The sequence below is a fragment of the Dermacentor andersoni genome, chromosome 9 (assembly GCF_023375885.2).
Source record: "Dermacentor andersoni chromosome 9, qqDerAnde1_hic_scaffold, whole genome shotgun sequence".
Taxonomy (NCBI): domain Eukaryota; kingdom Metazoa; phylum Arthropoda; class Arachnida; order Ixodida; family Ixodidae; genus Dermacentor; species Dermacentor andersoni.
The window spans coordinates 82,045,069-82,072,270 of NC_092822.1; the positions used below are offsets into that span (position 1 = coordinate 82,045,069).

Consider the following 27,202-nt stretch of genomic DNA (forward strand, 5'->3'; position numbering starts at 1 on the left):
CACGCCTGTTTTTTTGCAGAGCATATAGACACGCGTAGAAATTACACTCATTGCATGTGCAAGTGCGCAAAGAAACGCAAGCAGCTATAGGTGTCAAATTCATAGTTTCCCAAAACTATTGCGTCACCTCAAATAGAACATTGAGTTGGATCCATTTGTCATTATGAGGAAACATTATGACGGAGGGGTAGCGAATGAACATGCGAAAAACCTTGGCACCATTAGGATGACGGCATGACTTGCGGAGGGCCTCAAACGTTACTGTGGCTTGATTACGTGCAGCCTATTTGTTTCCGCGTACCACAAACGTTGTTACGCTGTTTCATTCATAAGAAAGACTTCACATCAGTAGCGGGGACCGCAGCGGTAAGCGTAGCTTGCGATGTAATTGATCTGGCCATTTGGTCTGCTAGAACGTTACCCTCGATGCCTCTAAGGCAAGGTACCCAGCGTATAATGATATGCTGGTTATATACGTACGCTCTGCACAGAGCGGAGTAGAGCTCAATAAGTACAGGGTTTTTGTATTTACAGGGTGACTTCAGGGCGTTTACGACGCTTAGAGAGTGTAAATATGACGCTTTTTAGAGGTTTTGATTTCATTATGTGCTTCACTGCGGACAATAGAGCATGGGCTCCTGCCGTGCATATACCTGTTTCCGGTTGCAGTGCGCGGGATTCTCAGAAAGATGGCCTTATGACTGCGTAAGAAGCCCCTGCATCTGAATTGGAAGCGTCGGTGTAAAACTCAGTACAAAAGTACTTATACTAAAGTTCGAAAAAAAAATGCATTTTATTATGTGCCCCTGGCGCATGTTTCGTGACATCTACAAACGACATATCACAGTCTATGAGTTGCCACTGCAATGGTGGTAACAGTTTCGCTTGAGTCATGACAATGTTCAAGAATTGGAAAACCCATTTACTCAACGAGGTTCCTCACACGCAAAGCAAACGGCTTCCTCACTGCAGGTCGGTTATGGAAGAGCGTAGCAGCGGCGATATCGTTTATGGTTGAATAACAGGAATGTTGAATGTTCGCTTGTACTCTCAGGAAATATGTAAAACTGCTATATGACCACTGCAGATGAAGTGACCACTGATTTGACTCTACGTAGAGGTTCTGGATTAGACATGATTATGCCCCGAATTAGGAGGAAAGTAGCAAGTGTCGAGAGTGCAGGAGAGTGCGGTAATTGGGGCTCTCCTCGTATCGAAAAAGTTTGCCTCATCCCGCAACCCGACGCCGAACACTCGGATGCAGGGATGTCCTTGTTGGGCCGCGCGTGAAACTAAACCGCGCTGATGCAGCCGCTTGGCGCAGAGTCCAAACCAATGCGCTCTCCAGCCTTGCTCTCCACCACACTTTTTACCCTACCCAGTATTCCGACAAATGTCCTTCCTGTGGAGGACATACAGACCTCCAGCAGTCTACGTTGGAATGCTCGAAACCGCCCGGCCTTCCTACAATAGCCAGCGCAGCCTTAAGCGACCAGCTATACCTGACTGACTGGGCCATCCAGATAGCAGCAGCAAATGGAGCTCTGGAATGAGGGCTCCATCCTCTGGGACTTCATTAAGAAACAACAAATAGTTTTCTACTACTGGTGTTATTGGGCCGGAAAGGCAGGCGGCAGCAGCCTTAGACCGAGTGGTTCCCCACTGTACTGACACCAAAGAAAGGAGAAGCGGGAACTTTTGATATTCAGTATATTTTTTTCTGTCAAATTAACTTTTATCCCCCTCCTCCGCTGCGCTGTGCGCAAGTTGCCCATGTCTTTTTTCTCTTTTCGGCGGAGTTTGTTGCCGCTGGTACTGAAAATGAACGCCGATACCCCAATGACTCGACCCAAGAAGAGAGTCCGTCGCGAAGAACGCCGACGTGAGGCCAACGTGGGGCCAACGTGAGGCCAACGTGGGGCCAACGTGGGGCCAACGTGGGGCCAACGTGGGGCCAACGTGGGGCCAACGTGGGGCCAACGTGGGGCCAACGTGGGGCCAACGTGGGGCCAACGTGGGGCCAACGTGGGGCCAACGTGGGGCCAACGTGGGGCCGACTCTCCTTACCCGAGGGTCACGCACGTCAACACCAAAAAGTGGATAGATACCGCCGCAATGTCATACAGGCAGGAAGGGCGACGCTCTGGAAGAGCCCGAGTGATCTGCTGTGCGTTGAGAAGCACCGAGTGTTGTGAAAAGATGCATGAAAAAATCAAAACCACTTTCTCAAAGCAATATGGTTGAACGCAAAGCATTCCCCCAAAGCAAACTGAATCAAAGTCCACAGCTAGTGACCACGCAACGAGCCCTAGAAATACTTAGCGACCCGGTGATATGCAGATGCGACTTTATTGCTTGTCGAGGATTGTATTTTTTGAACGTTGAAATTGGATGAAGAGACATTTCGTTAAGTTGCATTACCCCTATTTTAGATCATGTAGGTGTTTATTACACGCACACACTTTCAGGGACGACTCTACACTTGCACAGTATTGCTTTGTGATCGCTGCGGTAGACAGAGGCTCTGCCATCGTAACGTGACGCAGCCTGCTTGCAAACGTGAGATCAATGCAGAACCGGTTTTGCGTCGTGGGTCTCTAGCGTCTTCAGTTTCAACGAGTAGCGATCTAGCCCGAAATTCCCAATTCATTGCCGTGCTCTTTCGCCGCATCAATCAAGTCAGCGCACATGACGATCGGCGTGCTATGTGGCTTTAAGGTCTTTATCGTTTCTGCCAGGAACCTTTCCGCGTCACAACGAGACGCGTTCGGTCTGATGCACATGCCCAGGATGACGAGACCAGCAGGAACCTCGACTGCTCAAGCGTCTACGTCATGGCTTCTGCTTGCTGTTGCCGATGCATGGAATCGGCATTACGGGCACGATCGCGCTCGTGCTTACGTTCGCATACGGCTGCCTTTTCTGTCGTGCGCAGCACCCGCGGTTTACCAGTGGTGACGGCCAAGAATGCATTGTGTGACGGGCGTAATGCAATACATGTGTACAGTTTGTCTGGGTGGCGTGACCTTCAACCATGTTATTTTAAGAAAGGGATGAGATTTTTTTTCGAGATCCTAGGACGAGCCCGCATTCGCGCGCACTTGCTGTCTCCGATAAGCAGGGAAGCTCATTTAATTGCGGCAGGGATGGCGTCATGCCCAACAGACGCCACTTGCGCTACTCTTGCTAAGCTCGTCTCTTCGCACCGTTATCAGTCACTGACCCGCCAGCCCGCCAGTCGACGTTGGCTCGGTAGTGCGAAGGTAAACTGTAGTTTTCTGCGCAAATGTGTAATTGGCTTTCTAGCAATGCGTTTTCGGTGCTCACTGACGAATCAGTCAGACAAAAAAGCTTCGCTCTAAAGCGAGACGGCATAAGAACTCGCATCAAATCTCAGTAGCAGTAAATTACGATACACAAACCAATTCATTCAGCTTTACAAGGTGTCCGTAAGGTGGCGTCACTTACGTGCCACTTCAGTGGGTGGCGTACGCTACTATCGGCCGTAAGTCACTGTGGTTCTCAGGAATGAAATGTATTGAGAAGTACACACAAACTTGAACGAGACGCTACGTGCTAATTGTGTACTAGCTGTCAGCGCACACACTCGACAGAACACGAAAAAAGAAAAGGCAAACAAGGATAAAGGCGCCATCTTGAGGAGAGAACATTTGCTTACGAAATTTTCCCTTTCGAGTGCACGATAATGTAGAGACAAATGTTTCACCTGTGTTGCCGCAGCAGCAGATGGATGAGCAGCGAGGCGCAAAGCATGTCACGGGGTTCCACGTTGTTCTCAGGCCACTCGTAGCCCTGGAGCGTCAACTCGCCCCACTTGTTCTCGCGCAGCTCGATGCAGTCTCGGGAGAGAATGCGGTTCCACAGGTCCAGGTCGGACATGATCCAACAGCGCTTTTTGTCTTGTTCCCACGTGCAGGAACGCTCGAAGCCGACATCGCTGCGACCGCCACCGCGTTCTCCACCGCCTGCGGCGTCATCGCTATCGCCACCCCCACGGCCAGCTGGAAGGATCGCAGCACCGGTGATCAAGACTTCGGACGCAACACGCAGGGTGCCACACCATGGCTAAAAAGTAACCCGAACTCTAGGAAGACGTGAACAAAAGCACGTTGTTGACTATTTTCTCAAGCAAGTGAGTTTTTTTTTGAACTCCGCCTGATTTTTTTTTTCTTTTTGTTTGTAAGGCAAGAATAATTAACAACCTTCGCTGGTTACCTTCAAGGCAAAACTTCCAGGGAAAAACTTATGGGGAGTTTAGGAAACGTCACATTCAGCAGCTTGTAAGTTCTCGCTTCATAGGTAATATTTTTCTTTTCTGCATTCTTCTGAAAGCCCGAGAAATATGAAGGAAGAACCCGCAACAACATCGTTTTTTTTAATGATATTGCGCGAGAAAAAACGACACGGCCGTGAGAGAAGACGACACACCAAGAGCAAACTTTCAACTAAGTTTATTGTGCCACTGCGTCGAGTTCATACATGGGAGGCAGTGTAGACCGCGCATGCGCTTACAAAAAAATGAAGTGCGAATTCATGTAACAGTTACGAGTCATGTGATGCCGCGTCCAAAAAACATTTTCTTTTTCTGTGAGAGCTAGAGACGGGAAGCTAACACACTTATCACCCAATTTCGCTATCATCTGCGCTTCAGATATTTCACGGATGAGCTGCGTGCTGCCACGGGAAACAATCGTGCATTGATCCTGAAGAGGTTTGCATCCATGATCGCGACAGTGGATCGCCAAGAAAACACCAGAGCAGTTTCTACATTGTTCCTGTGTTCGCGGAGCCGATCATTGAGGCAACGCCCAGTTTGTGCGATATATTTCTTCCCACATGAAAGCGGGAGGTTGTACACCACCAGGTGGACACATTCGACAAACTTTTTGCGGTGATGCTTTCTGCATTTATCTGAAGGGACGGCATTTGGATCCGTCAGCCTGCAAAGCCTGCCGAGCTTGTTGGTAGCAGAAAAAACAACTCTTACATTCGCCCTTTGGGCCATCATTTTCAAGTTATAGGATATCCCGTGCATGTAAGGTATGACACTTTAGGGCGTACGCCGGGAGGGGCATCGGCAACTGACTTCTGCGTGCTGGATCGCACGCAGCCCTAAAATAAATGTCATACTTTACATGCACGGGATATCCCATAACTTTCCGGTGTTACCTATGACATTAAGTATAGCGAATGCTGACGTTATCGTTAAGTTTTTTACTCATGCTCTGTGCAAGATGACCAAACTCTTTTATTGAAAGAATTTCAGGTGTTTCAATTTGTCACAATTACATGTGGTCGGTATTTAAAGAATTTAAAACCACGTAGGGAGTGGATAAAGAACGCCGCAATGATCAGCGGTACGCATTACAGCCTTTATGAAAGTCCTCTTACCTAATTTGTGTAAAATTAGCATACTTAAGCCTGTCGACGCCAAGTAGGGAACAGCTTCTGCAGTATTTTAAATAAAAAACAGCGCGAGAGACAGACAAACGAAGGAAGACTTCTGTTAACATGAACTACCAACATGCCCAAGTCTCTATCCTTCTACTCTAGGCTTGCGTGACTGCCGCTATTTGCGTCTGCAGTTTGATGCTTCGTATTTTCACACAACACCGCACACTCTCGGAGGCAAGCTGTGTGACATTTAAAAACACGGCGAAACTTTACCTCACTCACTAGGCTTTCACAGGCTCAAAACACGGCAGCTGGCTGTAGAAAATTATACCACAAAGGTGCGAACTTGAACAGTTGTTTGCCCGAGTTGCCCGCTTTAGTAATTCAATATTTTATTAACCACTGAATTGCGCTGATTTCAATTACACGTCCGTGTCAGTCACATGAATGAATGAATGTGTGGTTTTTATTGGCGCAAGGGCCAGGTATGGCCAAAGAGCGCCACCCAGTCACATGAATTCAATGTTTCCGACGAGCTGACTGCCAGACGAGCTGAGCATACACGGCAGTTTGAGTTCAAAATTTCACTTCGCAAATTTTAAACGTATGTATGATGTAGTCAATTCGGAGTTAATTTTAGATACGACACCTTGAAAAGCTGCTAAGGGCGACCTGGCTCTTTCCCGTGGGACCCGTGCTAAAATCTCACCGTGGCACACTCATTTTTACTAAAGAGGTCTCAGACGAGCCCGGAAAGGCCGCCTGGCGTGAGGTATATTGGGGCCGAAAGAGTTACGGCGTACTTTGCAATAATAACTGAACTGTTGGCACTCTTGATGTGTTACGTTGTTGAGCAAACCATCGCGAGATGTCGACCCCGCCCCGTGTGGTGGCTTAGCGGTGGTGGTGTTCTGCTACTAAGCACGAGGTCCCGGGATCGAATCCCGGCGACAGTGGCTGCATTTCAATGGGGTCGAAATGCAAAAACGCCCACGTCGCGTGCATTAGGGCTACGTTAAACATCCTAGGTGGTCTAAATTAATCGAGAGTCCCCCAATACAGCGTGCCTCCTAATGAAAAAGTTTTGGCACTCAAAATCTCAGAATTTAATTTGAGATCTCATTCCCAACGCTGATTTTTGGTATGTCATCCGGTATCTGGCTACGTCTACGCAATATTACTAGCTCTCGAGAACGTCCATGTAACAGTAATTGAAGCAGAACGCACAATGCAACACAAAAGTGGACAGATACATATTTTGTGTTCTGCGCCAAGTCTCTTCGGACAATCATGATATCAACTTGCCCAGCTTTCGATTCCCATATTATCTCCCTTATTAGGCGAGAATGTAAGTAAAAGAACAAAAGGGAGCTCCTTACCGGACCTGCCGCTCCGTTTTTTGGAAGTACCGGATGAAGACGACAACGATGAGGTTGATGCGGAAGAATGCTTGGACTTCCTGGCGTCCAAAGAACGACGGAATTCCTTGAATATAGCGGTCACATCGTTAACGCTCGGCGTGGTGATTGTGCACAGGCTCTGAAGCAAGGTCATGTAGTTCGGAGTGAGGATGCTGACATCTGCGTCTGTCGTACATAATGTTGCCATGCCTGTAGGGTCAATGAAAAGAACGGCATCGGGACCTCATCAAGAGGCGGAAAACGATCCCGTTCCTGATAACACAATTACGCGCAAGGAAACAATATTTGCTCGTTAAAATGAAACTGAAGTGCCTTTGAAATTGGACAATTTTGGGTGTAATACGCTTACAGTGTTACTAAAATCTCAATATATTTTCTCGATTGTGCCTGACGTGGGTGGCAATAGGCAATATGCGAACCTACCGTAGGAAGCTTTTCCCACAGAGATAACTTTCTCTAGTCGGGTTAGCGGCGTTCCTGCTAGCAGTGCTGTTAAATTGACACACGCGTTTGGAGCCTCGCACGGTGCGGGGAACTAATGATAGCAGGAGGGATGTCACCGACTCGAATGGTGATACTTCAACGATTGCAGCGCGGAGTCTGCCATCTTGGTTGCGTCGAACGAGGTGTGGGGCGAAGCATATTGCTCTTGTGTATAAATGAGCGCGACTGCGATATAGCTCAAATGTAATGGTGTTTATTGCAGCCCGTTGAGGCTCACGCTCAGGTTGCAGTTTTCTGGTTACATTTGATCGCGGTGACGGCATAATAGCACAAACATACTGTGTAAGGTTATAAGGACAGTGCTTGCGCTCTATCGCTGCTTCCACAATCGGAATGCGCAGTGCCAGGTAAGTACAGCGCGAATTATGTGACAGGTAACTGACATGGCAAGAGTGTGGCACAGCGGAATTGTTACCGGCACTGGTAATATTTGCCAGCTTTGCAAATTCTAAATAGAGGCGCCCGGGACGTCCTGCAACGACTTGGCGCGCTCTGGGGCGGGAAAACAGGGCAGTTTTTGGAAAGAAATTATAGCGCACAACGACCCCCGGTGGTTCGGAGTCAGAGGAGTCACTATACACTTCGACGTGACAGCGTAGTGGACGAAGATTTATAATCGGCAGACAACGGTCGTCAAATGCACAGTTATGCTCATTGTTAATACGTAGCCTTCACCGTAATCACACACGTAAAAGACAACATATGATATCTCCAGCGTCTTCAATAATACAAGCCGCTTCACCGGTGGGCACACCACGCCCTGCTTTACTTCGACTTGAATAGGATCGAGAGTGGTTACAACTTGGAATAAAAGGCACAGTTCGACAGCATTTTACTCCAGCATGAATTATCAAGTGTGAAAAGAATGTCTGGTTTTCGCGGCGACTGCGATCGGGCACATGGGCCCGTCAAACAAGCTGGCGGCTGTAATCCGCGTGCGCCAGTTAATAGTGCGGCAAGCGCTTTAGTGGCTGAGATACCGATCGAACCCATTCACTATCCTTCAGGGAAATGCAGCTGTTTTGTGATGAAACAACCTTTCTTCGGCTGCCGCCCCCCCCCCCCCCCCCCCCTATATGGCTAGGCACTCTGCTGCAAAGATTTTAACCGGTTCATTTAACATGTCTAAACCTGTAACCGTATCCAGCTTTTCTGGACACAAGGGTTTAGTTCGCGTAAGTGCCACCACGTGGCGTACTGACCTTCAACTTTTCAAACTTCCCGCGGTGACGCGTGATGACGTCAACAAAAAAAAAAAATAAAAAAAAACAAAAGCTATCCCTGCGCATTGAACTTCGCCACAATGCTTGTCCCGCCGCCGTTATCAGTGTTCTTGATAAAGTGTATTCGCTCGTCGCCTGGAAATAACTCGTCATCCTAAGAGCGTTTAGTCGCGACGAGCAATGGTTGATTCTGGGCTTTTGATGCGGTTCTTTTTTTTTTCTTGTTCTTTTTTTATTTTCCTTTTCGTTTTCTTTTTTTTCATTCTACGGAGTAAAGAAGCTAGCCTAACCGTCAGAAGCACTTGGGGCAGCCTTTCTTCTGTCGGCACACATTGTTAACGGCCGAACATCGCACAGCATCTACTAGAGACGTCGTCGTGGACGGTTATTGATTTTGCCCTATCGAATTCGTTCAGGCGCACACAATCATTTCACTAACGACTTTTCAATGCCCACTCATGGGCTACCGCCGCAGCTGCAAATCTAGATGTGCTTAAGTATTAAGACATATGCATGGATATGTTGGTTTTTAACTTGACACAAAAGTCACGGCACAAGAGTTGAGCAAACTGTCCCTGTGTCGTGGCAGGGTGTGAAACCGGGCTAGTTAGTATTCCATGCTAAAGTGACTAGCGCAATAGTGGACACGGGACACTAAAGAGGCGACAAGGATAAGCGCAAACTTCCAACTGGGCGCTTGTCCTTGTAGCGTCTTTAGTGTCCCCTGCCTCTTGCGCTAGTCACTTCAGTCTGTGTCGTCGTCCGTTAGCATGCTATGGCCGAAGCTGCTCGCAACATTACGACACATTTACTGGCCACCAGGCAAGGTACACCCTTGGGTACGACATATACAGTACTTGCAGTTAGTTTCCAAAGTCGTCTCCTATGGCGGTTATGCACTTGCGTGAAGCAAGAACGCTATTTAAAGTTATTGCGCAGTAATATATGCGGGATTTGTATATTCTCCACATTCTCTACCATGTTGCCGTTCCGCCTTTATTATATAGCCGCAATGTAGACTAGCAGCTATCGAACGCCATAAAGGCTATCCACATACTCAAAGACCTCGCGCACAGCTCCTGACACTTAATTATATTCAAGAGTTGTGCGTCTGTCCAGGACTTCCTTAACGAATGTGACATAACACATTATGAGGTTTTACTTGCCAAAACCACGATATCGTTTTGAGGCAGGCACGCCGTAGTGGAGGATTCGGGAATAATTAGACCACTTGGGATTTTTTAACGTGCGCCTAACCCTATGTACGCGGGTTTTCGCATTTCACACCCATTTAAATACGGCTGCCGTGGTTGGGATTTGATCCCGAGACCTCGTGATTAGCAGCCGTACCCAATAAAAACTAAGCAACTACGAAGGGGAAGGAATGTTGGCAGTAGGAGGAAGGTGACAGCCGGCACGTGAGACAATTTGTTCCCACCCTCATTGCGCGAGAATCGGTACCATCTGTCGAAGAATGACACCATAGAATGCACTGTGTTCAATGTGATATTTATATATATTTCAGACTCGAATCATACTGTAACTATACTGACGACTAGGCATCTCGCTAATACGTGCAGTCGCTTGACAGCTGCCGAGCGCTGGCGTCGGCCACAGGACCTACTTGACCTTTGTTCAACACTTGCCGACATTCTCGCCTTATTTCGCACCATTGCGTTTCAGCTGAACTGCTTCAACAGCCAATTTATTTGTGCCAAAATTTGGCCACCCTGTCAACGTTATGGTTTCTTATATTTAAGTCATCTTTTATATTTAGGCTAACGCTGTGATGAAATTTGCAGCGGTTTCACTTTTCCCAAAATGCCCGCATTTTGTGAGGATACTTAATAGACGTGGAAACCATTGCGTGGCCCCCTGACCAAGCTGATCAAAAAGTCATTTTATATCCCTGAGGTCTTGTGCAAGCTTCTGCCTTCTTGCCGTTCATCAACCTCCTGATTTCCCTGTCAAGTGTATCCCATTTTCACGACTCCAAGCCCACGGAAGTTGGCAATGATATAATGTGCATGGGATTAAAGCCATTTAAATAAATTCTACTGTGGATACGACAGCCGCTTTTGCTCACTGTGAATGGAAATATTGCGTTAATGAGCGCCATTCTTAAGCATTTAAATTGACAGTCAAAAGATTATGCGGATCCCATGTATGTGCGAATCGATGTAAGGAAAGCTTTCTGTGTTTGTTGTCATTGTCATACGTAATCTCCACAGACTAGACAGGCACTCTCTAATGAAATGCTGTCAATGTTTGCCTGATTACGCCTGCCATTGTGATGCAAATAAACGGAACTTCAACACATTTTCTCAGAAATAAACGCTGAATGAAATGCTGACGTCATCCTCAACAAGATCAACAAGCGCCGTAGTGCTCGATCTTATGATGTGCCTATTCGTAAGCTTATATTCGCGATTTATATGTTGTTTTTTTTGGGGGGGGGGGGGGGGCGATGTGCTCTTGTGCCCTAGAAATGTCCCTCGGATGTGTCTGATGAGCTCGGTTTTATTCTCACGTGCCCAATGAAAACGCTCATCGCTGCAACTTCATGATGTCCTGGTGGGAGGCCACCATGGCGTGTCGCGCAAGTATGACCAGGCTGATTCATTTGGGCTGACATAAACTATTTTGTGCGTCACACTTCGCCACATTCATTTTTAAAACTATGGCAGAGATCGAAAAGGGCGGCCAACTCACTACGTCCCTTTCCTCTGTTTACTTCCGCAAAGTGTGTGTTTATCGCTGTGGGTACCAAATACGCCCAGTGGTATGCTACCACTCAAGCCTTTCTGGCGGCTGAGCAAATGAAGTCGCAGGCTTTATTCAACATGGCGTCGACGTTCAATATGGCTATCCTCAATTACTTTTCGCAGACTTCGCTCACCGCCGTCTCTCCCAGTGTCATCTCTTACACTACTCGCTCCTGCTAGACACAACACAAACACGCAGCGACCTTAATGAAGTATCACTTACACGCTAGTTGACACGCTGTCTATGTATATTTCCGCTGAGCACCGGGATTGGAGCGTGGTCCTGTCTGTGGTGACATTATCCGTCTACAGCCTCGCTCATCAACACCGCTCGTTACTCGTCACGTTTTTCTTTTTTTTCTTGTCGGCGAGAGCATAGTGTATTTCCTCTGAATGTGCTTTCGGCTTTAGGTGTGACCTTGCACGCACGCTTATTCTGTTACGTTGACGGCGACCGTTGTCGTCAGGCTGCCGCCTCATTCTGAGCTTCGCAGTCACCAGAGAGCACAGAAAGCTGTCTTCACAAACAAACCACCAGGATTCGAGCCCATCTCCCAAATGCACCATCTTGCATTTGGGAGATGGGCACGCTAACCATTACACTACCACCTGCCTCCACCAATTTCTGTTTATCTGCCTTCCCACTTCACGTTTTTGCCTCAGACGCAGGCAGAACGGATGCAGAACGAAACAAAAGTAAAGATTGCTTGATCCGCCAGCTGACACATGACCTTAACTTTGACAGGTCATTGGAGCGCATGTAGGCTTGCGGATGCGTGCAGATTGTGGGTCGCCTTAGCTTTATTGTAAATTTGCTTTCACCGGCTCTTTTCAGCTAGAACTGAAATGCCGGACAAAAATGAGACCTACCGTAGAATATTTTTTTCTTGTTTTTAAGGTTTAAACCAAAAACTCTCATTTACACAAATAGTGATTTTTTTAAGAAATGGCACAAGGATACTATATTTCGAGGTCATTTCGTTGTGTCAATACGGGCCCGCACCACGTATCGACGAAAGCGCATTGCAGTGCCGATGCACGCGGCAGGTTACTGAATGAAGAAAACAGGAAACGACTGTGTCTCAGTTTTCGCAACATATTGTACACAGAACACAAGGCACCCACCACCATGGCATTTTATTTTTGACAACAGCGACACATAGTGGCACACTGATATACTTCCTTAAGGGGTTTTATTTTATTTTTCCATCGCAGAACCGCAAGCGCAGGTTGCGTAGCGCGTATACCAAAGCCACGTACTGTGGCCGCGCTCCTTTTTTTCTAACAATGTGGCCCCCGGCAGCTTCACGCGCTCCCGTAGGTGGCGGATTGGACTGTCACTCCAGAAGTTTAAATAGATAACCTCTTTGCATAGAAACGACGGCATGATTGTTAACATATTGTTGGCTTGGATATGTCTGGCACGACGCCCAAGACCCTGTCTTCAAACGCGTTCTTATGTTTGCGTTAGCGTCTCTGTCTTGAAGGGACGCGCACCCTAACTTGCTGCAGTGGTGCTTGCGTTGAGCGTATGTAAGGCGAAAAACGCGGTTCTAAAATGTCTGTTCACTAACTTGTGCAGTAAACCCAGTAAACCTGCCGCAAAGGACGGATGCTGGGCGGTGACTCCAATCATTTACTCGGCACATCACACATCTACACTGGAATTCAACTGGTTTCACCAACTCTTGCTTATATTCTCTCGCCCCTAAGCTGCGACTTCGCCTGCAACCCGGGCGTCAGCTTTTCCCCTTTGTCCCCCGCTTCTTTCCCAATCTGCTAAGACGTGCTTCCACTGATGCTTGCTCCTCCTTTTTCTCAATAAATGAAGGCATTCATTCATGCATTCCTAAGTTACTGCAGAAAATAGCGTGTCTTTATCTCCTTAACCACCCTGTCCCTCACCGGGACTCTCCCATCGCAAATCAGTTTCTGTGTTGCAAATGCCTGGGCGTCACATATACAATTTTCTAGGAATGGCCAGTAGCACGGCGGGCAATTTTAGGCGGGTGACGAGACAGTATATAGAACACCTTCTCTGCCATATCCACACTCAGTGCTCTGCTTCGTGAGCTACTATTAGCCGCTACGACGAAGTACGAAATGAAAGAAACCTAGCTGGGCTGGTCGCGGGCAGCTCTTTTTGTATTCGTGATGCGTCGATTTGAAATATATATATTTCTTATCTAAGCCTAAATGACAGCGATATAGGCGAGGTGAGTTACGGTAGCTCGTTGGCCTGGACTAACGACGCTTTTCACGCAGCACTTTCGTCTTATGTGTGTTTGCGAACGGGAATGAAAGAGAGGAGGGTAACACGCCTTCCTGAAATGAAACATTCGGAATAACCCTTTGTTTGGAGGTTGGACATATGTCGAGGGTCCCCGATACGAACCACCTGCAAGTCTGTATGACCTTGCAAAGGGGAACTCAGATGAAACGTTGTCAAACGTATATGCTTTTAATTATCATAAGTATGTCTTTATATAAATTCGTTACCATGAGGTGAAAGCGACTAGTAAGCATTTAAATTTTCTGTGTTATTAAAACATCGTGTTAATAAAAGGTTGCTGTGCTTTACAGCCCCCCAAATTAAAAAGTAAGTTATGAAAAATAAATTGGTGCGGTAAATGTGCAAACGCAGACGCAAGAAAAGGCTATAGTCCGTTTCCCAGTATTCACTCAATGAAGATGGAGCACCTCTATACTCTCACGTTGTAGTAATGTCAAGTACAAAACACTTTCTAAAGAGTCAGTCACGAATGTTACTCATTATAAGATGAGCTTGCGCTGGAAAAGAAAATAACACTCAAACATAACGATGGCTGCGCGCAAAGTGCTTCCTCTGATTCCGATCTACGGATCAAGGCGTCGGTTCGTCAGATTGGAATGCTCGTACATTGCAGCGCAATCTCGGGTCGTCAAATGTGATGGAGAATGTACGCCAGTATTCGCTTCACGCGCGCAATCTGATAAGATAACGCTCTTTCGCTATTGAATCTGTGACAACATACTGGATATTAGAAACACATGCAGGCGCATCTTGAACTAACTGATAACTTTGGAAGTCTGGTTAGACGCTAAAAAAGCCCCCCCTCCCTTAAAAAAAAAAAGAGTACAGTTGCTTTCAATATTAGCTGAAACATAATGCTTGTGGTTTAAAAAGGGCCCCCAACACTGCACAGCGACGCCGACATACAGGAAATTCAAGAGCGAACCACTTTCCAATTACTGGTATTTATCCAACCAGCATATTGTGGTTCAATGTAGCCCTGTAGTCCAGGGGCCAGTTCCACCAGGGTACTGTGTCGGAGCTTATGTTTCATGTCAGCCTTAACTGTCACAAAATCACAGTATTTTTTTCTTTAGGTTTTATCATTAGACAGCTAAAATACATCCAGCGAAACCCTCACCTTAATATTTCAGTACTTTTCGTTCTAACGTACATATCCGTGCTTATCCATATGTTGCAAAGTACTGAAAATGTACCCAATGCTTTCCTCCAGGAAGCTGTTTTTATTCCTTATGATGCCAGGAAACCGAGCCTGATGCCACCAACGCTCAGAAACCTAATCGGGAGCGCGCACAATGTTCTCGCACACCTTGTGGGATTTGCCGTAGCGCTGAGGTGCTTCTTGTATAATGTATGAGAATCGGTTGTAAAAACAGACGTGCAAGGTTGGGCCATGTGCTTAAGCTCATGAAGTTGATTTGTGCCAAGATAAGCTGTCCAAGCTTTCACACTTACTTTATGAGAAGTCTACAGCACCATCAATATGCCGGCTGCTTTTAACTGCACGAAACAAAACTATTGAAACGATACAAACAATGTTAACATCATTTTATCATTCGAGTATTCAGATTGGTAATCTCTAGATGGGCGGTGTAAGTTGAGAAGTTGTTTGCGTAATTAACAAAGCTACGTTAATTAAATTTTCAGTAATGGTTCTTACGTGGCTAAAGAAAATGAGCAGTTTGGAGCCCGTCCTCGAGATTATGCAGCCAAGCGAAAAAATTTCGTCTAAACATGCTTCTGTAAGAGCCATGCGAACAAAAATTTTCTAAGTAAGCACTCTTGGAAGCACGTAACTGACGCAGAAAAAGAGCATCTGTAAAGTCACAGAAAGAACAGCACTTCACGACGGGACACAAAGGAGGAACCACACACAAACTGCGGTAACGTTAAGCGCTGTTCTTTATGTGATAATGAAGCAACTAGCCCGTCAGCCATTCCTTCCAAACCTGTAAAGTCAACCTGACCACATCTAGCCTTTTGTGATGCTGTGATCAATAGTATGGCCCCGTGAACATGTTCGCCGTGGCCACATAGTCGCATTCCATTTTTATTCATGCTGCTTTCTCGAAGGCAAGCATTTTAAAGTTTTGGTGTCAATGCGGCAGTGTACGTGGGCCGCCGAAAGCTTGCTTGGTCGCAGAAGCGATGCATGACGGAATGATGGTGCAGATTTAGCGCGTCGCTGGCATCAAGACAATGCGCGGCCGCCAAGGGATGGAAGATAACGAAAGTAAACAGCTTGGTAGGTGCTCACGGAGCCGTGCCGATGGTGACGGTGCCATCATGACGAAATCTGAAGCGGCGATATTGATGGCTGCAGCGTTTTTTTTTTGTTCTTTTATTCTTTTTTTTACAGCGAAGTCGTTAAGAGGAAGCTTTAACACGGGCCCTACTCCGACTCGGCCTATTCAAATAGATGTAAAACGCCGAAACGCTTTTCTTAGATAACCCCTGGACCGATTTTAATTAAATTTGTTGGATTCGAGACAGAAAAGTAAATTCTAGTGACTATTGGAAGCGGAATTTCTATTTAGGGCTTGAATTTTTGTAAAAGATATTCAAAAATTCGAAAGTGCGAAAAGTACACAAGCACGAAGTTTACCAATTATTAACTCCGCATCAAGAACTGATATCGCGGTTCTGTAAACAGCATCCATTAGACAATTCAAAGCGGACAAATCCAATATGCCGATTTATATCTTACGTGAAGTCGTCACGTTGTGAACAAGGGTTGTGGAAAAGCTGTATTTCCATATCATTAAATTTTTTGAGATTCATGCGCAATATATCAATTTTGTCTGCTTTAGATGTGCTGTTAGATACAATGTACAAAATTGTGACATCAGTTTTCATTGCCGAAAGAGAGTCGTAAACTTGATGGTTTCGTGTTCTTAAAATTTGCGATTTTTGACAATATTGAATAAACAAATGATGACCTAAATCAAGAATTCGAAACCAACAGACACTAGATTTTAAGTTTTTGTTTTAAATGCAACAAACCTTGTCAAATTAGATTCAGTGGCTGTCGAGAAAAACGAATTCAACTTTTACATTTATTTAGATAGGACCACCAGAGCTAAAGCTTCCTCTTAAGGGCTACTTTCCCCACTATGGCGTCCGCGTGTAGAGCTAAATCCCGAAGATAGCGTAATACCGGCCCGACCCGCAGCGGTGGTGAAGCATGCGTTCAGCGCTCCCCATACGTAGGCTGATCCCGAATGTAACGCCATGCCGGGGAGACCCGCGGCGGAGATGAAGCAGGCGTTAAGCACTCCCCATACGTGGGCCGATCCCGAAGACAGCGCAATGCGGGGCTGACATACGGTGGAGGTGCAATTCGCCATTAAGGGGCCCACATACACAGCTTTGCAGGTCATGTTTCTTCACAGAGTGGAAGGGCACTGAGATTTTTTAGTTATCCGCGTTTATCCTGCATGCGTCTGCGATCAAAACAAGAAGCAGGTATGCCTGGAAAATCTAAGGTGGTGGAAGCAGGTGGTAGCGGAGAAGTTAGCATACCCAGCCCCTGCACGTAATTATATCTGCATTGACATAGGTTCGTGGTAGTGATAGCGACCAAAGCTCTACTTTTTCTGCGTACTCTAGTCATTGTGAAACTAAGGATGTGGTTAGCATGCCCAGCCACTGAATGCGAATTGCAGCAGTTGCGAGTGGTGGAATCCCGCTGGGGCTGATTGTGAAGAAAGCTTCCTTTCTCTGTCCACTCTCGTGATGGTGAAGCTAAAAATGAGGAGGAGGCCTGACGGACACAACGTTGATCGTCACCATAACAGAATGGATGGACGATCTGCGGAAAGGACCTGCGGACACCAAGTTTTTAGCACTTAACTTGTCCTACAGTAAAGCGCTAAAATGGCAAGTATGCCCTCATGGGAATGGTAGACCGAACTGCTTCTCACTGCTAACACTGGACTGATACTAAGAAAATACTCCGTCCGCCGGCACCACGCTACACTGAAATTAGCAAAACAATGTCAGTTTATAAACTGATATTGCCAATTATCTGGTGTCCTTGTGTGTGTGGAGGGCATAAAGGTCCTGGCAATGAAATGGCAGTATCTTCGTTTTTGCTGCAGTTGCACACAAACAAAATTCTTTGAAGTGATCGGACAGCGATCTACCGGTGGAGAGGACCAACCCACAAATTAAAATAATTGCTGGTTTCACATCTTCCAATGCACTTTACGCTTAGCTACCATCTGTTATATTTTTCTTTTTCTGCTCTTATAAAGAAGAAAACTCCACATTACTACAATATCAACAACCCTACACAAAATAGACTGGCTTTGAAGCCGTGACCACGCACCGCACTTTTGTACATTTAGCACATGTAGTATTGGGGCAACACGTTTGAGCAATATGATCAGGTTTTCGGTCAAATCACTGTGACAGGTGGGAAAAACTCGTTGTCATGCCTGGTCGAAATAATAGCATCTGAAATCTTATTTACTTATATTCATTTTTGAAAAATCACTATAACCGTTTATACATTTGCTTCGTATGAGTTATATACTAGCTCGCCTCGTCAATCTCAAAAATGTATTCTCTTTTCGGGAGACGGCCTTCGTGAAAAACGACGCAACATGACAGTAAAACATCCAGCAAGGTTCTATCCAATGATGGGCGAAATTGTGCACTGAGAGCGTGTCGACTAGCGTGCGAGTGAAAGTTGAATTATGATCGTTGTAAGCTTGTGTTGCCTCTAGCACGAGCGAGTAGTGTTAGCGATGACATTGGTGTGAAAACGATCAGCTCGGTCTGCGATTTGTTCTTGTGATCTCCACATTGAACGTCGCAGTTGTCACGGTGAGAGTACTTCTGTGACATTATTAGCCCAGTGGGCTGGGAAGGCTCGAGTGGTAGCTCACCTTGAGGAGTAATAAGTAACAATTATTAATGTACGTACTTTTGCGATAATGAAAAACATGCAGAAACACTACTGGTGTTGTCTAACTATTCGTAAACGGGCCCCCAAATTTCAATTGGCCCACCCCCAAACATTAAATAGGCCCACCCCTAAATTTCAAGTTGGCACACCCTCAAATTTAAATTGGCCCACCCCCAAATTTAAAGTTGGCCACGCCCGATTTTCTTTTCTCCCAGCCTTAAACTTGGAGTTGGCCCAATCCCCAATTTCAATTGGGCCACCCCTAATTTTCAAGTTGGTCCACCCGCGAATTTCCATAAATCATCCTCCAAATTTCCACTCGACGCACCCCAAAATTTAGGTTGGCCCACCCCCATATCACCCCCAAATACAGATTGGCCCGCCTCCACAACACCACCAAATTTATATTGGCCCACTCCAATACCACCTGCAAATCGAGGTTGACCCACCCCCATATCAGCCCCAAACTAACGCTGGCCCACCCCTCGATCACCTCAAATTTAGGATGGCCCACTGCAAATCATCCCCCAATATAGGTTAGTCCACCCATCACCACCACCCCCCCCCCCCCTATTAAGCTTGGCCCAGCCAAACATCACCCCCATGGTTAGGTTAGCCCGTCCCCATGTTACCTCCAAATTTAGGTTGGCCCACCCCCATATCATCCCAAAATCCAAGTTGGCCCAACCCCATATCAGCCCCGAACTTAGCCTGGCCCACCCCTCTATCACCTCAAATTTAGGATGGCCCACCGCAAATCACTCCCAAATTTAGGTTAGCCCCCCTACCCCCCCCCCCCCGATTCAGCTTGGTCCAGCCCCATATCACGCCCATGGTTAGGATGGCCCACCCCCCATATCACCCCCAAATTTAGGTTCTCCCACTCCCATATCATCCCCAAATCCAGGCTGGCCCACCCTCAATATTCCCCGAAACTTAGGCTCACCCACCCCTATATCACCTCAAATTTAGGTGGGGCCACCCCCATATCAGCCTCAAATTCAGCTTGGCTCACTAACATTTCACCCCAAATTTAGGTAGGGCCACTCCCATATCACTACCAAATTCAGCTTGGCCCATCTCTGTATCACGCCCAAATTTATGCTGATGCCACTTCCAATTTCAAGTTGGCCACCCCAACCCTTTTATTTTATATATATTTATATGGGAAATGCGTCAAGCTTTTGGCGTTACAGACACGATTTTGCACGATTTTGCTACCAAATTGCTGGGGTACTCGCCAAAGAATGCTGCGCATTAAAAGCAAATGCACCGAACGAAGGACACCATATGTTGATCCTAAATGCTGACGGCTAGCCAAGCTAGCTTCTCTGTAGAGAGACCGGGGCAGACACAGCACGGGACATTTATTCAAATGGTTTTTTACGGCCACACCTGCGGATTGATACCACTTGGCTGTAGGGAACACATTAACAGTAGCTATTAATCCAGACGCTGCACATCTTCTCCTAGTTGGTGCATTTCTTATTTCGATGAATCTTTAGAAATAATGAACGTTCGGGCAACGACTCAGCCTAGCAGACCCTTTGTTCCACACGAATGTTGCATAGGATTGGCACTGGCCACCGTGTGGCATTGGGGCACAGGTGGACGTGATTCGCTCGGAGTGTGTGCCATTAAGGACAGCCGAAAGTCGAAGAAAACGGACCTTCCAGAAGAACGCAATAAGAATAGCCATTTTGTTCTCCCACATTCTACGCTACAAAGCACGAAAGTTTTTTTTTTTTTTTTCATGACACAAAGCCATGCGCAAGCTTCTAGTTAAGATGTCCAATGAATAAAATCTTCTTAAAACCGGTGACTTAATGAACACGATACTGCTACGTTTTATGAAGGAAAAATAGAAAGCATAATATTTCAACAGCACCACTGGAAAACCAGAACCGAAAGCAAATCTTGAACTTTTTGTTTCTGCCATTTGATAGGAGATTATAAAACTAAGTCCTATGCGGCTTTAAAAAAATGCGCTGCGGAAAAACCAAAACCGAAAGCAAATCTTGGGTTTTGCGATTCTGCCATCTAGTGAGAGGCTACAAAACTAGGCCCTATGCGGCTTAAAAAAAAAGTGCGAAGCGGGAATCGAACCACGGCAACCGCGACGGGATACGACAAGTGCGCGCGATTCTACCACTCGGCCACGGCTTCCAAGGCTTCGCCCAGTGGTACGCTCATGTTTTTATATATACCACATGAATTTTCACGACAGTGTTACAAAAAACGCTTTTGGGAACAGTGTTGCGCCATGTGTGGAGAGTTGAGATAGGCATCAATCGAAAGCTAAGTCTCCGGACTACATACGCTGCACTGCGTATTACGATAGACGTCGTAGGTTAATTACAGGCACCGTTCGTGCCTCGAAAATCGAGTACAAATTTTCGTCGTTTCCATAGGCTTCCATTGCTAAACATTTAACCGCGGTGGGAACAAAATTCTTACGTGCCATAGCGTGATCACTGCATTTGGATCGTGTGGATTGTCTTCCAGAACACGTCTGTCACCTGCGTTTTTCGATAATCGACCTGCATCTTTTGTTATTCGCGAAAAACCCGCTCGTTCCATTGAAAACGCGCTAGCTTCGTGCCGGGGCCGCTTGGGGCGCTAGTTGGTACGTGTCCACTAAAGCTGGATATGGGCACAGCAAAATGCTACCGCGCTGCCAGAACACACTACAATAACTGAATAAATTGAATTACAATGAAACACAGACCTCGTATGTGTTTTACGTGGAGTGAGAGCAAGATGTGGGAACCATGCTGTTTCGTATGCAGGTGGCGCAAGATTTTTAGTCCGTCATCATCATCAGCCTATTTTTATGTTCTCTGCAAGACCAAGGCATCTTCCTGCGATCTCCAATTACTCCTGCCCTGCGCCAACTGATTGCAACTTCTGCCAACAAATTTCATTTTATCAGCCCACCTAGTTCTCTGCCATCTTCGACAGCGCTTCGTTTCTCTTGGCACCCGTTGTGTAACTAATGGTGCACCAGTTATCCATCCTGCGCATTACATGGCCTTCCAAGCTTCATCTCTTTCTCCTAATGCCAATTAGAATATCGGCTATCCCCGTTTGCTCTCGGATCTATACCAATACCTTCTTGTCTTAACGATCCGCCTAGCCTTCTTCCTTCCATCACTTTTTGCAGGGTTCTTAACTTGGGCTCGAGCTTCTTTGTCAGTCTCCTAGTTTCGGCCCCATATGTTAGTACCGGTAGATTCCAGTGATTGTACACCGTTCATTTCGACATGATAGTTCGCGACATTTCATTCATTTGCGCGACACGAACTGGGCAGCCGGCAGGCCGCGACCCTAGTGATGAACGGCAACGACCAAAAAATACAGATGTAGTGATTTCGGTAGCGACATGCTTTGAAATACAAAGCTTGGAGAGGCGTGTTTGTCCCCCGATCCGAGAACGTCTGCACCTAATAGGTTCATTGGGACGTCACATGGGAAATGTCCTTCTGGGCGCGGCCCAAACCACCTCTTTGGAATTTGTGCGCAGCTTGTCTTTTTTCCTTCTTTTGGAAAGCAACCATATCCGACTGTAAGAACCTCTCTTACCCAGCGCACACCCCGAAAGCTGGACGCCTGGCCCGCGGGGATGCTTCCGCCCGTCTTACGAATTGGTAGGTGTCCGGCGGGGTGATCGAACCATGTACCTCCCGCAGCCGAGCCGTGCGTCCACTACCGTGGGCCACAGCTGCAGTGTACAGTCGGTAGTAAAATTTACAGACCACTCGAACCCACACCAGACGACGTCTTCGCGCCAGCTGGCCGTGCGACCCTTTCCGTCAAGAGCAGCAGAAGTACGGAAATGAATCATCTTGTTCTCTTCGGCCAGGTGAGGTTTTTCTACTTCCTCTTTCTCATCCAAAGCATGCAGTCTTGCGGCACGGAATGATATCACAACAGTGGCACTCAGCCTGTATCAGCAATATCAGATGAACTGATACTGCTGTCGAGACAAGCGTGTCGCCACAATTGCCGAAGAGCGCGTTGCGTCAGAAAAAAAAAAGTATAGTATCGCGCAGAGGAAACAAAATTTAGCATGTCCCCGAACAGAAAAAGGGCACATTTGTCCCAGCGCTGTTTTTATCGGCTGCTGATATGTAGACTCTCAGTCCACAAGCACTTAGAAGCTGCTGCAGCTAGGACTCCATAACACCATCGATGAGCTAATAGAAGCTCACACAGCGGGTCAAATACTGAGACTTTCATCCACTAAGCCAGGGATCAAGATCTTAGAAGAAGCGGGAATCCAACCAAGACATGAACCGGCGACCAAAGTTAGCTTGATCCGGGAAACCAGAAATCGCATCATGGTTGAGCCCGTTCCGCGAAACATCTACTCAGTGCATAACGAGGGTAGGAGATTAGCGAGAGCCAAGTCCATCCTTAACCCTTTGAGGGTCGAATTATTTTGAAAAAAACTTTCCCAGGTGGTCAAATTACTTTATTGCGGATCTTGAATCTACAAAATGTATTAAGTCGGGAATAAATAGTAAAACATAATTAGGAATAGTATTTTGGTGTCGGCATCACTCAGAACTGCAAAATGTTCAATAGTATTTCCGAACACGGGTCTACGCACAGCGCCTTATCGCAGTCTGCACACCTAAAATGCGTGTCTGTTCTCTTGAAGCGAGGAGTTGTGTTGGCGCACACATGACATCTCTGCGTGCGTCTGCCTTGGGCAGAGGTCTGAGGCACCCTCTCACGTAAGCGCGTTGCCGCGGAGAGCGAGACCTCGCGAACGGCGCTGATAAGCAAGTGGTGATAAACAAGCTAAGAGCAGTGCCAATAAAGATAGAAATCAACTTCCGCCGCCCGTGCGAGAGCGTGCCGACAAAAAGAAAAATCACGTTTCACGTGCCTCCGTTGCGATCACGCGGCGGAACCGAAACCGCGAAAGCGCGTAGCCACCATGAGCGCGAGTACCTCGCGAACGGCGCTGATAAGCAAGCTAAGAGCAGCGCCAATCAAGATAGAAATCAAGTTCCACCGCCCTGCAAGAGTGCCGACAAAAAAAAAAAAGACGTTTCACGCGCCTCCGTTGCGATCAGCGGCGAAACCGAAACCGCCAAAGGGGCGTTGTCGCAGTCTGAGCGACGCGCTTAAGCTAGCAATCAGCTCTGTTTATCTCACCAAGAAGGTAGCACCAATTTCAAACGCATCTTGTAAGTGCTAAGAGGTGGCAGCACCTCCCGATGAGCGCTCATCATCATTATGGCGGGAAATTTCAAACGGAGGGCCGGAACCGTACCCGTACGGCGAAGACCTTGCGGGACAGAAAACCACAGCCGTACATGTACGGCGACCTTCAAAGGGTTAAAAAGAATTCAGAAGAAACTAGATGCCCTCTTTGTCGATGCTGCCAGATATGACAGTGGGGATAAGTTCGCTGTCTCGGTGGTAGACGCGGCAGGCAACCTGGTCAATGCAGCCTCTGTTTATACGAAGTTTGCCCATGTGGCGGAAGAAGCGGCGATCGCTTTGGCTTTTCACAGCTCAAATGTTCCCGCTATCATCTTCTCGGACTCGCGCACGGCGGTTAGATCCTTCTCGTCCGCTCTCGTATCCGAACAGGCGAACAGTATTTTGCTTAAAGCACTTCAAAAGACTAGGGCGAGCAGCGAAGGATACCACATCTCGTGGTTCCCAGCCCATCTAGATAGCTCAGTTAACCCGCTTGGATGTAATCCTAACGAGCAGGCCCACCGGAGAGCGCGTGATTTCACGTACCGCGCTGTCGCGGGTAGCCAGGCTCGTAACGTGGTCATCATCCACAAAGATCCATTATGTACTTTCCATGAAATTGTGTCCCATTATCGACTGGGCAGGAGGACATTTCCACCCCCTCACCCTAAATTGAACAAACCTCAGGCTAGCACATTCAGACTTCGGCAAACCCGTTCGTATCCCACCCCTCAGTCTCTTAACAGGATAGATCCTGCCCACTCACAGTCGTGCCCCAAATGTGGTCATGACTCATGCTCTTTTGAACACATGCTCTGGCTGTGCCCACCCCTTAACGCCTCTCCACCCATCACGAAAGAACAATGGCAGGAATCGCTCAAGAGCAGCAATCTCCACATGCAACTCCAGGCTGTCCAGAGGGCACACGACATTGCGGCGGAACTTCATCTCCCGGTCCCATCGTGGGTGGCGCCACCGACTTGATCTTCGGGAGCCTTCGGTTTTAGCTCCCCAAGACCTCAGTCCCTCAGGACTCAAATAAAGTTCTTGTCATGTCATGCTGAAGCACAGCAAGTGCGCGCAGAGGCCAATTGGCACGCCTTCGCGTCGTTCGTAAATTTCTTGCAATCGACTGTACCTCACGGAGCGGTTAAAAATGGCAAAAATGAGAGTTCAGTAGTCCGTTGCAAAGCTCACAATTAACCCATAAGCGTGAAAGCGGGACCGCCATGTAAATATAGCATGTGCCCTAGAAAGAAACTTGCTGTTATGTTTTTTCTTTTTCGGAACACAACCTAGGATACATACAACGCAGGACAGCCGCATAACGATTCTGAGCACTTTCTAAGTAAGTTTATATTCTTGCTTTCTTGCAGCTTTGTCTCGCACAAATCTCGTAAGATACCTTTTGTTACTTTATAATATCAGTATTGTGCCACGTTTACTTGTTTTACGACATAGCGCGACTTCCTACACGATTCGTAAAATACGCTCGCTAAGCCCCGGAACGCTTTCGTAAGTGATTTGCTGTAAAAGCCTACGAACTGTGAGCTATCTGTGCTAGTCACCCATAAGATGGTTCCTATGTTTTCCAAATGTAAACTTATTATCCTCGTTGATTCTCCCCGGTTAGTGAGTAAAATTTGTGTGCATTCCGCCTCTAAACAAGCAGAAAACGCTTTTTTAACGGTCTTTATTAGGCCCGTAAATGACAGAGACATCCACTCGTCAGCAGCAACATTCTGAACTTCCTATATGATAGCTTTTTTCTTTTTTTTTTTCAGGGCGCCGTGTCAACAAGCATGACATGCCGCGTTTGTAAAGCACCCTCGAGGCAGACACAAGCCACGAAAGCCACACTGACCCATGTTCTACGGTACGCAACAGTACCATGACGTCACTTCAGGTCTCGAGTTGCGCTCGAAAAGTTTCTTAAAAGGGCGTGATTTTACCTAGTTGGCCTTTCTCGGCTTCTCGACTTCGGTAACCGAAAGCAGCCATGTCGCCGGCCAAGTAACCACACGACTACCTGTTCTTTTCTGTTTTGCGGCTGCCGCGAAAAATGGGCCTTGTACACGTTAGGATGGTCGACGCCTGTTTCTGATGCTTTTCGGAAATTGTAGGCCCGCGCTATGCCGACTTCGCGCCCACGTTTCACATGCCATACTGCTGACGCACTACCTTCGGCTAGACCACTTTACCCCCCTGGAAGAGCACGAAACTCACGTAGCCTTATGGGCACAAGCACTTACCGTTGCTGCTGAGCTATCGCTAGCCGTGCTCGGATGTGGCTATTGCAGGCGTTTGTTGTGTGGTCCTGTGCCGTCAACATCCAGCGAGACCACACCGCTGCTGTCGCGAATCCTGGTTGTTGGCTTAAGGAAGTGGTGGATCCAGTGCGGTCGGTGCCACATCTGACTTCAGCACTTTTGCTTTTAACGCGGGAATCGTCAATACCCACGTGACCAAACACGAAACCACGTTTTTAGGTGATACGGAATCGTACATGCGCAGCGGACTACGCGATATTGGGAGGCATCATCGTTGTCGCAGCTATACGTAGTGATACCTACGAGCTTCGAACGTAGCTATTCTACAGAGGCTGCAGGTCTAAGTGCAGCCGTAGGACAGGATTGCGTCGTGGTGCTTTTGGGTGCTTTTGTAACATTTCTGATGCCAGGCGCGATTCCTGAAGAGGCAAATGACAGATTGAAGAGTAAGGCCATGAATCAGTGATCGATCGAATGCACGCATAGAGCCATGCAGTTCTCTTCATCGCTGTCAAACATCTTAAGGAAGCGCAGAAATGTTTATTTGCCTCTTCCCCTAACCCTGGCAATTCTGGCTGCTGTTTTGCACAACAGACATCTCCCTTTCGTAAACAGTGTGTCGTCACAGGCCGTGAGCAAAGGGAAGTGCAAGCTATGTGCAACGAGCAGGTGGGTAAAGCCATGGCAAAGCATGTCCCTCACGCCCTGGTTACAATGACATCTGCTGCAGTTGGTCGAGTTCCTCAGTTCGCTGCACGTTGCTGCCCGTCGGTGGTGCGTGGACAAGCTGCTCGAATGCACTGAGCAGTACCGTGATTCTTTCGCGAAAGAGAGTTGCAAGAACTATGTGAAGTGTCGGCCGAACGCGTCAATTGGCGACGTATGTACGGGGTGATCCTTCTTAATCTTTACGGAATTTCAAAAAACGCTTCTGCCGGATGGCACAATTATTGTCCTTGAGCTTGATGTGCAAAGAGACGGATATTACTACCACGAGAAATGGAGACACATAATCAACTAATTAACGAAGATCCGTTAACTATCTTCTTAATTACTTCAAGGCACATATTGCAATTTACGTATAAATGTCTGTGCGCTTGCTAGATAATCCACTTGAAATCAAATTTCTTGCCTACATCAGCTTCGAGGTATTATTTGCCAAAGCGTGGCACGACTTACTTG

The 27,202-nt window shown here is 47.1% G+C and overlaps 1 protein-coding gene across 1 annotated transcript in view; it reads right to left on the reverse strand.

Annotated features, from left to right (window-relative positions):
* LOC126527839 (uncharacterized) overlaps positions 1-26,141 on the reverse strand; it is a 43,394-nt gene extending 17,253 nt beyond the window's left edge. The window contains exons 1-3 of the mRNA XM_050175688.2: positions 26,003-26,141; positions 6,795-7,025; positions 3,728-4,022 (exon numbers count right to left, since the gene is read on the reverse strand). Of these exons, the coding sequence (XP_050031645.1) occupies positions 3,728-4,022; positions 6,795-7,023 (524 nt within the window). The 5' untranslated portion in view covers positions 7,024-7,025; positions 26,003-26,141. The remainder of the gene's footprint in view (positions 1-3,727; positions 4,023-6,794; positions 7,026-26,002) is intronic.
* Between the last annotated feature and the right edge of the window lie 1,061 nt (positions 26,142-27,202).